Below are 18,245 nucleotides of genomic sequence, written 5' to 3'. Positions count from 1 at the left end.
AGGTGGAGGTGCAGAACAAGCTCTTCCTGCAAATCAGATTCTGCCAATCCAACACTCTCCACCCCACAGTACTTCTTGCTGTGGGCTGTGCTCTTCTCAGATTAGCAGCAAGTAACTGACTTTGCACTTGGTGTGTCTGATTCTAAAAATGTTAATAACTGCAAAAAAACAAATGCCAACAGGGGTTCTGTATGTGGGAAATAGAGGAGCCAAAGAGTCCCTTTGCCTCACTTGCCTCCTCGCTTCCTCCCACCATACCATATACCTCCTCACCCACACCCCTCTGGCCTCTCCTGAGTTCTTTTGCTCATGGATAGCATGGAGCACAATAGGTCTTTGTGGTCATTGTGAAATTTCATATTCAAGTATAGAGCTGGCAAGGAGGTTATTTCCGTCAAAGTGATATCACTGAGACTGCAGACAGGAATTCCCTGTGTCCCAGCCCACATAGTGTAACAATCTCATGTATTGATGGTCTCTGCAATAAGCACATCGCTTCCACTAAATGAACCTTCCTCCACATCTGAAATTGAAGAATTGTGCCCTGGGGATTCTATACTTTCTCAAAGTAGCTGCATTTCTCAACAAGCCTTGGGTTTTTGTAGCCAATGAGAAAACCTGAGAAAATCTGTACTGGCCATATATCATTAGTGTGGGGTCATTTGGGAGGGTTGAGGAGGTGTGTGAACTGACTCACCCGGGATGCCTAGCCTTACAGTCCCCTGCCTTCTATACCTTACATTCATACTTTCTCTCTACCTCCTTATTTTTATACTCATGAGGTAAAAAAGTCAGAAGCAACATGGAAATATTTCTGCAGCAAAATATGCCATATACAAAATACAAAATGACAAACTGGAGAAAATGTTTGCAACAACCATGAAATAGTTGGTTTCCTTAATATAGAGAGTCATTAAAAATCACTAAGGAAGTGATTAACCTACCTAATAGAAAAATGGGCAAAGAATATGAATGTGCAATTCAAAAAATATATATATTCAACATATTGTATCCTAAATATCCTTAATTAAATAAATGCAAATTAAAAATAATGAGATACGGTTTTAGCACTTATCAGAATATCAAAATTTTAAAGTTTCATAAATATATATTACGTACTTATTAGAATGGCCAAAATAAAAATACTGACAATACCAAAGGTTGACAGGGGTACAGAGCAAAAGGAACTCTTGTACATTTCTGCTGGAAATGAAAACCGGCACAGACACTTTTGAAAGAGTATGGCAGTTTCTTATGAAGTTAAACATATAGTTACCCTATGACCAAGCAGTCCCACTCTTCGGTATTTATGCAAGAAGAGTAAAGACATATGTCTATACAAAAACTTGCACCTAAATATTTCTAACAGCTTTATCCATCACCAGAAATTCAAGAAAAACCCAAATGCCCATCAACTAATGAATGTGCCAAAATTGTGATACCACCATACAGTGGAATTCTACTCAGCAATGAAAGGGGAATAAACTACTGATAAATGCAGCATGATGAATCTCAAAAGCATTATACTAAGTGAAAGAAGCCAGACTCAAAAGGCTGTATACTGTACGATTTCATTTACATAATATTCTAGAAAAGGCAAAACAAAGGACAAAAAATTAGATCAGTAACCAAAGGTTCAGAGACAGAGAACTGACTACAAAGGGCCATAAGGGAGCTTTCTGAGATGGTGGAACTACTCTATATCTTGATTGTGGTGGTGGTGAGATGACTATATATACTTATTAAAATTTATTAAAATTCATATAACTGTATACCTGAAAAGGATGAATTCAACAAATAAACTGTATATCAACAAGGATGTGGGGAAACGGGCACTTCTTACGTGTTGGTGGAAGCAAAAATTCATACTGCCTCTTTGGTGAGGGTAGCAACTTTGCAGTATTTACCAAAGAGCAAAGTACAAATATCCTTTGACCAAAGAATTCTACTTCTAGGAGTTTCATCTGCTGATAATACTTACGAATGTACAAAAAGATGCATGTATAGGGATATTCAATGTAGCATTATTTGTAATAGCAAGACTAAAAATGACTAAAGATCCATTAATTGAGGTCTGGATATATGAATTCTAGTACAGCTATACATAATACTATGTAGGCAGGGAAAAGATTGAAATTCATGAATGTTGATGCAAACTGTCTTTGAAACATTTTATATGTGAAAAGCAAGAAATGGAACAATGCGTGCAGTATATTCCCACTGGGTTAAGGCATAGACATCTCTGGAAAGTTATAGATTTACCAGGACTCACAGGACTCAGCATATAGTCTTACTCATGGCTAAGATTCATTACAGTGAAAGCATATAAAGCATAATCAACAAAGAGAAAAAAAAAGTATGAGACAAAGTCTCGGGGAAACCAGGAGCAAGCTTCCAAGGGTCTTCTCCCAGTAGAGACCATAGAACACAACTAATTCCCTCAGTGGTGAGTTGTGACAACATGTGTGAAATGCTGTCTGTCAGAGAAGCTCAACGGAAAACCAGTTTCTAGTGCTTTCACTGGGCCAGTCACATAGGCACCTTCCATCCAGCATGCACCAACATTCCAGACTCACAGAAGGAAAGCAGGTGCCCAGCACAAACCACGCCTACCTGCACAAGCAGTCCAGGCACAGCGAGCCAACCCCATCAGTTCTTAGAATGGTGAGAACCCTCCTGAAATCCAAGCTCCCAGACACTAGCCACCAGCCAAACTTGCAAGCAGGTCCCCTCAATGATAGCAGTCTCAGGCCTGCATGTTAATTCTCTTCTGCTTCGAGCAAGTCTTAAAAAATTTTTCATGTGACCTTACTACCTCTCTCCTTCTTTCCCCACTCCTTCCTTCTTTTCCTTCTTGCGTTCCCCTACCTTCCTTCCTTCCTTAATTCTGAGCAATTTAAAATTCTTAATTGAAATTCCTGAAAACCTAAAGGTTTTGAATTGAAGAGGGTTTTCAGTTTAAAGTGGCAAAGATGACAGGAACCTGGAAGTAGTGTGTTGGTGGTTTGACACTGACTTTGCTGATTCCCTGCCCAATCTACCACCTTACCAGCAACTCACCAACCTGATTAGTCTAAGTAGCCATCTCTGGGACCCCACTCATTCATTCTTTCCAGACTGATGTCATCTCTTTTCTATACTTTGGAGCGGAATCATCAGTTCTCACTTGACCAGGCTTTGGGTAGATGCAAAGCTTTATTTTGAGGGAAATTTGATTTTTCCTCTGAGGCACCTCTGCTGTTATACGTCAATACAAGAGAGAACAGCTCTCTGGATAAGATATGATCAAGTTTCTAATTGCCTATGGTAACGTTGTCACAGACCATCTGGTATCTAAGCAGCTGGCTCTCCTCTTCGACCATCAACACTGAGTGTCTGTACTTTAGACACTTAAATGAAAACTCAATCTTCAATTGATTAATATTTAGTTCCTGTCAAGGGTGTGACAGATGCAACTGATATTTTGGAGGGACAACCTAAGAGTCCCCTGGATTTTTTTTTAAAGCATATTTTCTGTATTCATTTAGTGAGGTGGAAGGCTGGAGGGGTTAGAGAACGGTCCCTGGACCTTGAATAAAGGAGTGTCCTCCTACAACAAAACTAGTAATAGATGAAAGCAGCTCCTGCCAAAACTGCCCACACTTTAAAAAAGTATGTTTAGTCTTTTGACTTTGAGTATTTCCTCAAATCCAGGATACAACTAAGAAAGTGGTATCCTACTCAATTTTGTACCTTGAATGAAGAAAGAGTTGTGAATATGGTGAGGTGGGGTCATCTGCATGGAGTAAAAAGCAGCTAAAAGACTTGGTCAGCATTGCATGTGTCTAGCAAGGTCTGGGGAGAGAAGGTGCCTTGGCCATGGACTCAAGTATGATATTTCCTGAAATTTCTTTCTCCATAGTGATAAAAGATGCCCCTCTAAGATAATCAAAGTAACTGCCCCCACTATGACTTGATGTTCGCCAAACTATCTTGCCATGATTTTCTACTGGGGAAAAAAAATGAGCTGATCATTGTTAAACAATAAGTGGATATTGACCTATTTTTAGCATGTTTGGTTTCACAGGATTCTCATTCTTTTTATTCCACAAGGTGAAATAGATTGTCTTTCTCTATGAGACACAGGCTGCTTATAGAATACAGATGCGATGCAGAACCCGTAGGAACGTGTATAGCACAATCTGTGTACCTCTTGCTCACAGCCAGTCTGCTTTCTTATTTGCTCAGACTCAGCAAGGTAGGAGGGGTGCAGCAAGACAAGGAAGCAGACTCGAAGGGCCAAAGCCGACAAGAGTGATTCCATATGCTTTTTCTTTTTGGAATTACAATAATGTTCTGAGTGGAGGGGAAAAGTATCCATTTCAGCAAAAGCTCAGGATACCCAAACTAAGAAGCATACATTATGGTACTTGGAAATGATGGCTAAAATATATAAAATTCTTTGTAGAAATTCCTACAAACCCAAAGACTCTGAAGAACACATGATTTGAAAAGGAAAATTTTCCTCCATCTTGTGGGATAGTCTTTGTTGCCTACAACTGACCTCTGGGAATGAGGCATTGGTAGACCCACCTTTAGAGATGGGATAATTAACATGAATAATGAAGACACTATAGGGCCCACCCTCTCTACCTATTCTCTCAGGACTACGTGGGAAAAGGATACTTCCCCTCTTCTTAAAGCTTTATATGGTGCTGGTATGTTCTTTCCACTTTTCTCACCTTCGGCTCTCTCTCTCAGCATACTAAGTGAGCTGATCCATGCCACACCAGTTCTTAGGATTTGACTTCCTTTAACTTATTTTCTTTCCTTGTACCCTGTGCATTCCTAAACTCCACCTCCCCACAACCCATTCACTCTTTGATTTGCCACTGGTAGCTTCTGTCCCCACCATTCCACTAAAGTCACTCACACAAATATCCAATGGGTGCTTTTCAGTGTTTACACTTCCTGTAGAATTTGACACTGTTAACTTCTTACTACATGAACTCTCTCCTTTCTTGGCTCCCATGACACTAGTCCTCCTACTTCTCTGACCTTTACTTTGCTGGCTCCTCTTTCTCCTCATACTCTTTAAATAGGGATATCCCAATGTTCCACTTTGGAACCTTGGCTCATCGCACTTCATAGACATAAACCCAGCTGAATGGTGATGACTCTCAGATTTGTATCTCTACTCTAGGACTTTCTCTTGAGCTCCCAATCTATAATTCTAGTCACCCACTGGATATATGTGCTTTGATGTTCTACAGCCAAACTCACCCTGTCTAAAACTTAATGTTCTTTCTCACTCTAATTTTTCTGTATAATCTTCTCAATGAAGGTCACTCCCATGCTCCCAGTTTCCCTAGACTCCATCTTCCTCTCATCAAACTCTCAGTTTTGTTGATTCTACCCACTAGGTATTTCTCAAATCTATTTGTTCATCTCTTTATTTCTTGTCTGTACTCCTATAATAGCTTCTGTAGAAGCCTACCCATATCTAGGCTCTTTCCTCTCCAATCTATCTTCTACTTTGAAGATGACATGATCAACATAACAGTGCAAACCTGATTATGCAACCCAACCAGTGTGAACTTCTTCAATTATTCCCATGTGTCTCCAAATAAAAGTGAAACTCTTTAACAATAATTTTAAGGCCATACCCCACACAATCCAGGTATAGTTCAAGGTGTTAGTCTCCAAACTGCCCCCTTTTTCATATCTTCACACCTTATACAATGTTCCTGCTTCTTCCTTCTACCGTAAACACTCATTTCCTCTCTTCTTTAGCTAGCTAACTCGAACTTATGAGGAAATGAGTCTGAGGATCATCAGTTTATGTGTCACCACTTCCAGAGAGTCTTCTGGAAAGTCTCTTGCTCTTCCTCTAATAATGAATTAAGTACTCTTCCTTTGCATCTGTCTCACAGTACCCCTCCCACGATACTATAACGGCCTTTCACCTGGGTCAATCTCCTCTGCGAGACTGAGCACTTTGAGAACAGAGTGTACCTTTTAGATCTCCAGAAATCATCAAAGGGCCTGGTCTATATCAGTATTCCATATGTCAGTTGAATAAACGAATGGATAAGATTGATTTTAATTTTTAGTATGCAATGTTTTCCATCAAGAAAAGCGGGGGGGGGGGGCACTTATTTGATTATTACAAATGCATTTTAACTTCTCAACTCCATTGTTCTATTTTTAGTGAGCTGTCAGGAAACCTCAACTTCAGTTTGCATTGTAAGAAGCAAGAGAACAGATGTCTAGGCAGTAAATCCCCGATCTGGATCCCAGAGCTTAGTCATAAACTCCATGGAATATTTTCTCACTGAATTACCAAAAACAATAGACTCAGTGATATAATATAAGGGACTACACATTCAATCCTTTCTAAGCAAGCGTGGTTAACTCTGCATTGTCTCTGAAAATGAGTCACTCTAATTAAAGAGAAGAGTATGCTTAGGTAATAATGCATCTCCTTATTTATGACTATGTAATGATCCTATAGGATGGAATCTCAACCCTGCCTTTTACTAGCTGTGTAACTTAGACAAGTACTTAACCTTTCTAAATCTTCATTTTCTAGACTGAAATTTTAGAAAACATTCATTACTTACCTTAGAAAGTTGATGTGACGACATAGTGAGCTCTGTATGAAAAGGATGATTTGAGAGACTCCAACTGGCCCCTTGGCCTCAGTAACATCCATTGCTCAGTGAAGATCTCTACCTCCCATCCAGCTGTGACACCACGAATGATGGCATCATCCTCCATATTCCTTTCTCACCCTTGCCCTTCACATCTAAGCAACCCACTCATTCAACAAATGTTACTGAGACCTGTGTCAAGTCCTGAGATTCTACCTCCCAAAGATTCTGATGCCCACCCATCCCCCTCCACCATACTGTCCCCTTCTTAGTCCAACTACCACCACCTTCCACAGCTGGCCCCTAAATGGTCTCCCTGAGTCCACTCTTGCCTCGTAACAATTTGCTTTCCACACTGCAGCCAGATGTGATCTTTTCAAAGTATCTATATGATCATATCAACCACTCATTACTTAGAAACACTTCATAGCTTCCCACTGCTTTAGAGTAAAGGTCAAAATCAAGAGGTCTCACATGTTCTGCCCCTTCCCAGGTTTCCAGCCCCTTATCTTCACCCTCCCCTCATTCTTTTCACATTTCACAACTATTTTTTTCACTTTTTTGGATCTGTGATTCTTCACCACATAACTCCAAGAAAGTAAAACTGTAGCAGCCAAATCATCTTTTTAAAGGAGGGCTTCCTTTCAGCCCTCACTTCACCAGAGTAAATTTTTTACTCTGCCTGGAACATCCTCCTCCCACTCCCCTTGCTTAGCTATTTTCTTCTCAGTCTTCAGATCCCAGCTGAAAAGTCACTTCCTCAAGGATGCCTCAGAGACCCCTTCCATGAACTCACACCAACTGACATTTTTGATAGCACTCTAAACTTTTTCTTCATATCACTTAAAGCTATTGTAATTATCTACATTCTTAAGTCTTCCACTACACAAGTCATTTTCAATTCTGGCTGCACAAAGTTCACTGAGAACTTTGTGAAAATATCAACTCCAGAGTCCCACCCTAGAATAATTAAGTCAGAATCACTAAAGTGGGAAGCCTGGGCATTGCTATTTTTCAATGGCTCCCTGGTGAATCTACTGTGCAGCCAAGGTTGGGAACCTCTGGTCAGAGGACAAGGACCATATCTGCTTACCCACAACTTTATCCCTAGTGCCAAGCACACAGCACTGTCAGCGCTCAGTAGGCAACCATAGTTATGGTAACCACAACTAGTAGGCAACCATAGTTATGGTAACCATAGTTATGATCATTGTTGTTGTTATGGTCGATATGGTGATGATTAAGATTATAACTTTTTTCACATTTTTGGCATCTGTTATTTCAAGAAAATAAAATTTTAACAGCCAAATCTTCTTAAAATTCATCAAGTTTCTAGTTTCCTTTTGATGTAGAGCTTCAATTAAGGACCAGCCAGAACCTAGTAGACATAATGTTTTCCCAACAAGCCACATCTCCAAGGTGAAACAAAATACAGCATATTAAAAAATTCAATTCATAGCATACAATTTCTTTTTATATAGATATATATTAGTATTTATAGTCATTTGAATAGTGTCTTCCTAATTTTGTAATGACATCACTTAATTAGACTGGCCAATGCTTCCTCATTCTGATTCTATTTGATTTTACTCTTCTGTTACAGTTTTTCTCTCCTGTCGCTTTACCTATTTTACTAAGCACATGTCAACCCCACTCCTCACCTTGGCTCAGTGGTTAGGACTGAAGTTTCTTTGGCTCGCAGTTGTCCCGTTCAGCCCTGTGTCCGAGGGCAGACTCAGGAGAACCTTTGGAGAACCTTCTAAAGACGTAGTTTCTGCAATCCAGCTCAAGCATAAACCTGCTTGGAATCACACGGAGGGCTTGGTAAAAACTGCTGGGCCCCAACCTCAGAGTTCCTAGTTCTGTGTGTCTGGGGTGAGGCCAGAGCATTACAAGTTGCCAGGTAATGCTGCTGCTGCTGCTGGTTCACGGACCACACTTTGAAAACTACTGCTTCAATTCAAAATGCAATGTAACTACCCCTAATCAATGACTGATTATTTAAAAAATAGAGGGAGAAGAGCAGTTTTGAGGCCTTTTAGGGGTACCTGGTGAAGATTACCCGATTTATTCTTTATATTTAAAGAAGTATCTCACCAATACTTCTCTTTTTAAAAAAAGATTGCAAAGATATTTGGGGGCAGCATACCTAACAGTTCCAAAGAGGCAGTTCCCTCAGCCACCTGTACCTGACTTTTTAAAGGCAGCCCTTGCTCACTACCCCTGAAGCCAGCCGGCTTTGTGAAGTCACCTTGAGAATTGTTTAACACAATGGTCAGAGGGGGATTAAAACATCAGGGAAAGAATTGCTAAACAGCAATTCAAAGAAACAAGCTTCAAAATCACTTTAGGAGGTTTCAGCCAGAGTTGGGAAGGAGAGGTAGGATAAGGAATTCCAAGTCACCCCAAAGGAAGCTACTGAGCCCAACACCAGCACCCTGGCAAGATGCCAGGTAAGCATGCAAGGCACTCTCCCTGGATTAAACAGCTAGAGGGAACATGAATTTTAACCTTTGCAAATGCTCGCGATGCCAATGCAATGCATTCAGGTGTATACACAACACATCTTCGCTCTGCAAGGGGAGTGACCAGGAGAATGTTTTCCGTGCTGCTCTCATTTAGAAGCCTGTGGGGCACTCTTAGAAGTAATCAATCTTCCCAGTTTGCCCAGGACCATCGAGATTTTAGTATTTTCTTCAGACCTCCATCTTCTTCAGTCACACTCTCTCCCCGTCATACCACTGCCACTCGACCTCATTCCTACCTTCTTTGCAACTATACAAGTGTCATGTGCTCTAAATTGCGTTCTCTCCTGGTAACCTCTGGTAATTTTAGTGTCGCTTAAATGTCTTTCTTCCCTGAGCTCAATCTTATGTCTGACTTCACTGTCATGTTCAGGCCTTCTGCCATTCCAACTTTTTAAATACCCCATGAAAGCGACATGTGTTTTTCAGATTTAAAAAAATCTCAAATTTGAAAGGATTCTTAAAGATCATGTATTCCAAGTTTCCCAGCCCTGACTACGTAGGATAATCACCTGGGACTTTTCCCAGTCCTACCCAGAGCAATGGCGTTAGAATTTCTGGGGACAGGGCCCAAGCACTGGTCATTTTTAAAGCCCTTCTGTGATTCTAATGTACAGATAAGCTTTCTGAGTTCTTCCAAGTGGCAAATCCACTTTTACAGACTTCTTAGGTATTTAACCTCTGTAGTAAACTTCTCTATTGATGGGGACAGAGGAGCATGTTCATGTAGTCTGGGCCATTGCCAGATATCTGTAATCACTAGGAAGCTCTTATGCCCAAGATTTTGTTTCATTCTAACTTCTACTCACTGATCTCAGTTCTAAGCTATGATGCAATGCAGAGTATGTTTACTTCATCATTAAAAAGATTTTTTTTCACATCCTTAAAGATAGTCAGTATATAAATCCCATCCTCAAGTTGCCATTTCCTATAGCTAAAGAACCCCAGTTCCATTAATCATTCTTTACATATCATAACTGCCAGATCTAATGTCACCCTTTTACCCTCCACTATATGTCCTCCCGTTTGTTAAGATCCCTCTCAAAACAAACTGCTCTGAACTGAGAATAAAACTGCATATATACTTGAGTTATTACATCCTTGATCTGACAGCTTAACTTTAATTGATGTCGCCTAATATGACTAGTTATTTTACGTACTCATATTGAGAATTGTGGTCTGGTAAAACATACAGATCTTTTTCATATGAACTATCTCCAAGTCAAGATTCTTATTCTATGTGTATCATTTAAATGTGACCTTATGGTCTCAGCCCATCTTTCCAGCTCGATGATACTTGATTCTTTTATATAATACAGTGTGCATGTTTACTAAAAACTATGTGTTGTTGGCAAATTTGCTAAGCATACTTTCTATGTCTTCATCCAAATCATGTAAGACTGGGAAAAGGACAGAATCTTGAGGTATATTCCCCTATAACCTTTCTTCAAGGTGGATTTAAAATCATTTGTCAACATGATTTAGCCATAATTCATGCTAATACTAATTCTCTCAGTTCATTCTTATCCAGTCCATATTTGCTCAACTCATCTTTAAGCATATCATGAAATACTTTGTTATACATCTTTCTTATACTGAAGTACTTACAAGTAAAATGATATAAAATCTGTGATTTGCTTTAAAATATTCCAATACCAACAACGAAAAGACTTGGTGGAGGAGAAAGTGATAGAGGAAACAAAAACTCAGAATACTGATAACTGTCGAAGATGGGTAATGGGTATATCGAGATTTATTACATTATTCTCTTCCTTTTGTTTTTGTTAGAAATTTTCGGTAACTAAAAAATTTTGTGAACCTCTTGCTAAAATAAAATATACTATTCCTATGAATTTGAGAGGCTGCCAAAATTTATTAACTCTAGCACCCTCCTACACATCTTCCAAGTTGGGGTAATTTGATATACCTTGATATAGCAGATCCATGCTAGCTTCAAGTGATTGGAGCTTTCTTTCCTATGTGCTAACAAATTTTCCATATTTATTTTAAGATTTTGCCAAGAATCAACCTCATGTAGAGTTTCCCAAATCTATCCTTTACCATATTTTACGATTTAGATTACTAAGAATTTAAAGACCATCGTCTCTGTAAAGTTCTGTAAAGTCATTTAGAAAAGTCAGGGGCTCTCTTAATAACTTCCCATCTGCTTCAATGACTTCTTAATGATGCATGTTTTACTTTGAATTGATTAAGCTGCATTTTTCTAGACTGAAGCAAAAAAGTTCACAGATTCCATTTCCTTTGCATAATCTATTATCATTGTACATCCCTCTTCCTGTTCATATTCTTGCACTGAACCATAACCAAAATAACATTTTTTTGTTATCTTTAGCATTTTTTCCTACACGTCTCATCTCCCATTGTCTAAACATTCTTCTCAATAACTTGCCATCTTTTTTTTTCCTCTATCGTACAAATCCTTAGGGAAAACCTTCTTATTTTATAAAAGTCATGGTCATCCTATTGTCTAAACTTTCTTCTCAATAACTTGCCATCTTTTGTTTCTCTATCGTACAAATCCTTAGGGAAAACCTTATTTTATAAAAGTCATGGTCATCATAGAAATTTTTAGAAAATGAAGAAATATATAAAAGAAAATTAAACTCACCCATAATTTCTGAGCTCCTTATCAAAGTTCCTCTGGTCAAGTAAGTGCTTTCTTTCACTTTTCTTACCCATTAAGATTACTTATAATTACGTAATCATATTTCTCAATTAGTTGGTTATTTTATTCTTAGGGGTTTTTTTTTTTTTTTTGAGCCATATTCTTTAGGAAATCTGACCATGAGATCTCATCTATCATCTTTCTGATTTTTTTTTAATCTGCCTACTTAAAAATTGAGATCATAGGTCTAGTTGTCTTACATTTCTTCCTTTAGGGTTATTAAGTACCTAAATAAACCACTTTCTTAACCACAACTTTCTTTTGAGTCAGAATGAAACCAAGGAAGAAAGGCACTAATATTTTCCTCTAGTTTGCAAAAAGTATCTGCAAGAAAAATCAAGAATTTTTCACATGTTCTACTTTTGGAAAATTAGATTTCCAGTAAATATCTAGATAAAGTACAGGGTTTCACAACTTCATAATTAAAATCGGTTAGAGTGGGGACAATGGAGGAAAGTGTTGCCAACATCTATTGTGACCTTCTTCGTGCCAGGCACTGTTCTAGACACTACGCTTTTTTTTTTCATTTAATACTCATAAAGGTCCTTAATACTCATAAGTTAAGTATTGTTTTAGTCCCTGTTTTACAGATAAGAAAAATGCAAATTACATAGGTTAAGCAACTTCCTAAAGACCAAGGTGGTAGAATATCTTCAAAATACTAATAATTTGCATATCCAGTGTACAAAGCTCTCTTTTACTTGAAAAACTCCATTGGAAGTCTATTTTGCTTTTTATCCTTGCTTTGCAAATTGTAAGAGAAATACTTCACCCAAAGCCTCCACTTGACTGGTGTAGTTTAACTTCTCATAAAACAATGTCCTTTTCACTCTCCCTCCTTTGTATTATTACCCAAAGCACTACATAGAGCTGCCAATCTTATGCTTCTGTATTTTCATAAGACAAACAATATCTTTACCATTCCCGCCCTCTCCTAAAACATCTATGTCTTTGAACAAGAAATAGAGTTCATTTTCCTTGATTAATTAGGAGGCCCATCCTGCTAAGTTTTTTGTGACACATAGAGCTTCATGTTTATGTAAAATAAAAGTAGCATATCTATTTCAATAGGTTAAACTTTGATTTGAAAAAAAAATGAAGATGGTCAAAATGAAGCTTGGAATACTAAACTGATCAAATTTCCTGAAAAGTTGTATCAATGAATCACAGATTTACTCTTCTTATTTCTCTCTCAGCTCTTTTTCTGGAAATTAATAGTTTATCATGCTTCACATTGGAAGGCACAAAGTCCATAGCCCAGCACTTTTCAGTGCATCATTCTAACGTTGGTAGCTCATTACCTAAATCGAAAAACCAAAGCAAAACAAAACCCAGAGGTTACTAGATCTGGGATCTTGAGTAAGTCACATTCTCAGCCTTTGTTTCCTTGACTGTAAAATGTGGATTAATGGTAATACCTATTTGACAAGGATTAAATTAAGTTAAATAATGTATAAGAGACTGCCATATGAACTATAAATTCAATGATTATGATGCTTACGATAAAGATGATTATAGTTCACAAGACCATAACTTTATAATCAATATATAAAATCAGATATGCAAATGTGTAATACCCAAGTAACCAGAAACTTTTTATATCTGTAAATGGTGTTGAAAATTTTTAAATTTCCCAAATTTCCAGGGTTTCTCTTTTTTCTCATGATAGAAAAATCTAGAGTAGATGAGAAGATTCTTGTCACTTTAGCATTTGCTGGTACTTTTCCTCATTGGAATTTCTGTTTTAGGAGCCAGCTTTTGCTGTTGATAGTAGATATTTGGGAGTCAAAATGTAGGACTGAGCCTGGCTTGGTGGGCACTTGTCCTGGGTTGCCCTCTTCCCTGGAAGCAATGTTAGCCCCAAGTTATAGAAAGAGGGTTTACCTTCTCAAGCAAAGAAGGGGGATAAAGTAGGGAGGCTAGAGAAACCCACACTTCCTTCTTCCCCCGCTGATCCTGCTCCCTCCTCCGGGCTTGTCTTTCAGGGCAGTATGGAAGTCCTTGGCCTTGAATTGCCCTCTATCCTCCGTTGCTTCTCACTCTACTAATTTCCAATTTGGGGGAGTTAAAAAAGAAATACTTCTGGTGGCCTTAAAAGTTGTGTGGGTTTTTTGCACCTTAGAGTGAATTGTTGAGATGGATTGTGTTCCCCAAACCTGGCTGTGGCAAAGTTGAACAGAAAGAATAGGAGTTTGGAGGCAGTATAGGAAGGGGAGGGGTAAACCACCCCTTGGAATGGTTGGGGAGCAAAGGGCTTTAGGCAGCACCCAGGTACTGGGCATCAGGGCAGGACATAAGGAGTCAGGAGGTAGAAGAAAAGCTTAGAAATGAGGTCCTCAGATAACACATCTACTTCACCAGCACCCAGTTTTACCAAGTACCCACCCTGTCTCCTTCCTACCTTCTCAGAGGAAAAGAGCAGCATCATAGGATTCCAGATAAGAAAATCTCCTGTCATCCTCACAATTATCCTCATCATCATCTGTTATGTGCTTGCTGGGTTACCAGGCACTGTGCTAAGCACTTTGCATACATTATTCATGAAATCCTCACAACACTGACCCCCAGTTTTATGACCCCTAGTTTTCTCAAATGTAATATAGATATCATTAACCCATTTTGTACTTGAGAAAACTGCATGTCGGAAAGTTTAGTAATGTGCTCATGATCACACAAATAGAAAGCACAGAGCTGGAATTTGAACACAAACCTGATTTGGGAAATTCTTTGCTCTTAATGATTAGGAGAAACTGACATTCATTTAACTCTTCTATCTTCCCCACCCCCAACCTACCCCTTTACCCACTTCCTTTAGCCCAGTGTGGACAGGTTGCATAGCCATCTGCTGGAAAATAGTGGTTTCTGCTTCATAAGTTGCTACATTGGGTTTTGTGGCTGATGTTCATGTCCTGTGACCTTATGATCTTGGCCACAAAAGATTGTTCCAGTAACTGCTGCTAAAACCACAGTGTGAGCTGGTCTTGCATTATCTCATTTAATCCTTATAACAAAGTTGTAAACTAAGTACCAATATTAATTTCATTGTACAGATAGGAAAACTGACACTCAGAGAAGATGAGTTATTTGCCTAAGGTAATATAGCTAGAAAGAGGCAGAACTATGATCGGAAGGTTGATTCATTCAAATATTAGAACACTCTGCTCTACCTACTTTTTTCGAGACATCAGTGGAGTTGGCCTTGAACAAGAAACCCTCTTGAAGGCAATCTGTGACAACTGAGGGAAGTTGTCCAGCCACTGCAGCAGGAGATGCAGAGCTGAGTTTTGACAATGAAAGATCAGAGGGGGTGACTTCTACAGTGGCTGTCCGGTCATGTGAGCTGGTACTATGCCCTCATCAAAGGGGCTCCCACTCCAGCTGATACACAGCAATAGAAACTGCCACCTGTGTTTCCTGACTTTTCCATGTGGGCCTGTCAATCCCTATCACCTTAAGTAATAGAACCCACCTTATAACTTGTGTCTCACACATATACACTCCCTTAGGCTTAAACTCCCTGCAACATACCCCTCCAGATTTTGGCCTGATGGAAAAGAGTGATAAGAGCTTAGAGCCTTACAGACCCTGATGCTTGAATCCTACTCCTAACCTAGCCTCCAGCTTTACTTCCTCCCTCAATAAGTAACTCTCTTCCTTCCTTCTTCACTGGCTGCCAGCTCCAAAGGAAGGAACACTGAAGCCCAAAGGTGCTTTCCAACAGGCCCTAAATATATATCAAACATTGCTTGGGAAAACAGCAAGTCAGATGTGGTTTGCAACTCAGAAGGCCATACAAGTATTGACCTCTAAATTTCCACTTCTCAGGCCCACCAATGTCTTGGGGTAATGGGAGAACAAAGCCAGAGCCTTTTTCCAGGCCTCTACATCCTGCAGCTAGCCCCACTCTCTATACAAGATATCAGAGCTCATAGGAGTCCCAACGTCTCTGAGGTTAGCCAGGGCAAAGAGCTGCTGGTGAGAGTCAGTGCTGGAAATATTGGCAGCAAGCCATAAAGATATTTTTAGTGCTCCCATAAAGTCTATATTCTAAGGAACTTTTATTCATGAGCAGCTGGTACTGTATCTTTAGATGTCACACATGATGGGCTATTCCAAGAAAGATCCAGAAACACAAAAAGCTAGATTTCCTGGCTTCACTGTTTCCTTCCTCTGATACCTACCGTCTTACAGACAATTTGGCGAATGGCCACATTGCTACCTTAATCTTTCCTATCTATAAAAAAAAAAAAGAAAAAAATACTGAACAAGAAGGTCACTTGGTTATATAAAGAGTCCCACCACATTCCTCCCTCAGGAAGGCAGGATACAGTAATCAAAAACAGACAAAGAAAACATTTGACTTGGAACCTATATTTTTACATACATCTTCTACCTCTTTCCACCCTTCTTTCCGGAGCCTCCTGTTGTTCTGTTAGTCACCAAATTGTTTCATCTCCAAATCTGTTCCTCCTTCCCATAATCAGTAATATCTAGAAGCTGAGTTCCCAAGACAACCACAAATATTTGTTATTCTTTCTGCCATGTGACTTGCCCTAAAAATAAACTCAGATATTTTTCCTACCATCAAAATCCTAGGAGGAATATAAATGGACACTGGTTTTTTTAATGCATACCTGTGAAATAGAGAAGGTGTAATGTCAGTTGGGCAAAGTTTAGCAGTATACTGCAAAAGTCTTAAAATTTAAGATAATATAAAAATGGGGATGTTAGATTATTCTATTTTTAAAATGGGACAAGCAAAAGAAGGCTTTGGGAAAATGGATTAGAATAAGCAGATACACATATGTTCACATGCACCCAAACAGCAGAATTTGTTTTCCTTTTTAGAAAGGGAGTAGCAAAGGAAAGAGTGCACATTTGCTCTGAGGTCTAGTCAAGATTTAGCCTCTTTCCTTTGAAATGCCCCCTCGATGCGCCAGCCAAGAACTCCGAGAGACCTCCATTTGAAGCTGACAGTACTTCCAATTAACAAACAAGATTTGCTTTCTTTTCTCATGTGAATCTGGTGTGGATGACCTTTCAGACATCATGGATAAATTCCTCATTGGAATGACCCCACTATACAAATCATAGTGAATTAGGGAGTTTCTAAATTAAACAGGGTCCAGCAAATGGCAACGGCAATAGTGATGCTCGTACAGCTGAAACTTGTTGGATTTTGTTAACCAATGTCACCATTAAAAAAATGATTAGTTAAAAAAAATAGTGATGCCCATAAAACTTTACATTTTGATAGCCTCAACAATAGTTTGCAAACACAGTTATGTCTACTCTCTTTTTTAATCCTCAGAGAAACTCCCTAGGACAACGGAAGATACACATACACACATACACACATATACATAATCCTACTTTGCAGGTATGTGACAGCTTAAGCTACACACCAAGAGAACTTGCCCAACCTGTATGTGGCTGGTTGTACAATTCAACCAATGCTTTCCATTTTTAGCCCCATGTCTTTTTTATCCTAGATGCTCTCTGCATCTCCACCTGACCATCCCTATCAACCTCTATGTCACCTTCTCACTCTCATCCAAGAATCCTGAAACCAATAGGACTTGTGATCTAGAAGACCAGGAGTTTAAAAAGCAGCTTTAGAGCTTTTAGAAGATCAATTCAGAAATAGATAAAATAATGGCAAGACTGCGGAGGAAAAAAAAAAAAAAAACAAGCAGGAAGAACTGAGATGAACTAATGCAAGATAGTTACTAAGGCAACGGAGGACATTCTCTTCTTCCTCCTTCACATCCTCCCTGCTCATTACTGTCCTAAGACCCAGGACTTCCTCAAATGGGCCTATAATAACCACTTCCTCCAACACTAGATAGTCTCTTAAAACACTTTGGCTAAATTTCCTATTGACGAGGGGAAAGTTTTTAAATTTTTCTTGAAACTACCATATTGGTACCACTCACCTTCATGTCACTACCTTCTTTGACACATGTTCCTTATTCGACATGGTTTCTGGATCTTTCCCCATTCTGGACATACTCACTCACACAGTCTGTCAAAATCTCACTTCTAACGTGATGCAGAAAGGAAATGTACCACCCAAAAAGGGTTGTTTCAGGGATAAATGAAGTAATGAAAGTCAAGCTCTTATCACAGGGCCTGGCACAGCCTGAGTCTTTTATGGATCCTCTGAAAATCAGTGCCTTCATGGAGCTATCTCTGCAGTATTATCTTCAGTTCAGAGAAGAATGTTTTGAGAGAGACATTAACAACTCAGAAGGCAGAAGCTCCAAAAAGTGAGAAAAGCTCCTACTCACAGAACTTCCATCAGCAATTTGTCTCTCTCTTTGTACCCCTGTCCAGCTTTACCCTGGTCTGGTGAAGACATAATACATTTGTCTCCCGAGGATCAATCTCATCTAATTTCTG

At 39.1% G+C, this 18,245-nt stretch overlaps 1 protein-coding gene across 3 annotated transcripts in view; it reads right to left on the bottom strand.

Annotated features, from left to right (window-relative positions):
- Window positions 1–18,245, bottom strand: part of ENTPD1 (ectonucleoside triphosphate diphosphohydrolase 1) — a 78,489-nt gene that overhangs the window by 36,679 nt on the left and 23,565 nt on the right. Inside the window, exon 1 of one of the 3 annotated variants that reach the window (XM_011373969.2) lies at window positions 11,787–11,829. The exons of 1 other annotated variant lie outside the window; for it this stretch is intronic. In XM_011373969.2, coding sequence (XP_011372271.1) covers window positions 11,787–11,790 — 4 coding nt within the window. In that variant the 5' untranslated portion in view covers window positions 11,791–11,829. Of the gene's footprint in view, window positions 1–5,645; window positions 5,742–11,786; window positions 11,830–18,245 lie in introns of those variants that run through there. One more of the 3 variants, XM_023519817.1, reaches the window with a different exon arrangement.

Source organism: Pteropus vampyrus, unplaced genomic scaffold (assembly GCF_000151845.1).
Source record: "Pteropus vampyrus isolate Shadow unplaced genomic scaffold, Pvam_2.0 Scaffold238, whole genome shotgun sequence".
NCBI classification, from domain to species: Eukaryota; Metazoa; Chordata; class Mammalia; order Chiroptera; family Pteropodidae; genus Pteropus; species Pteropus vampyrus.
This window is presented reverse-complemented; position numbering and strand designations above follow the sequence as displayed.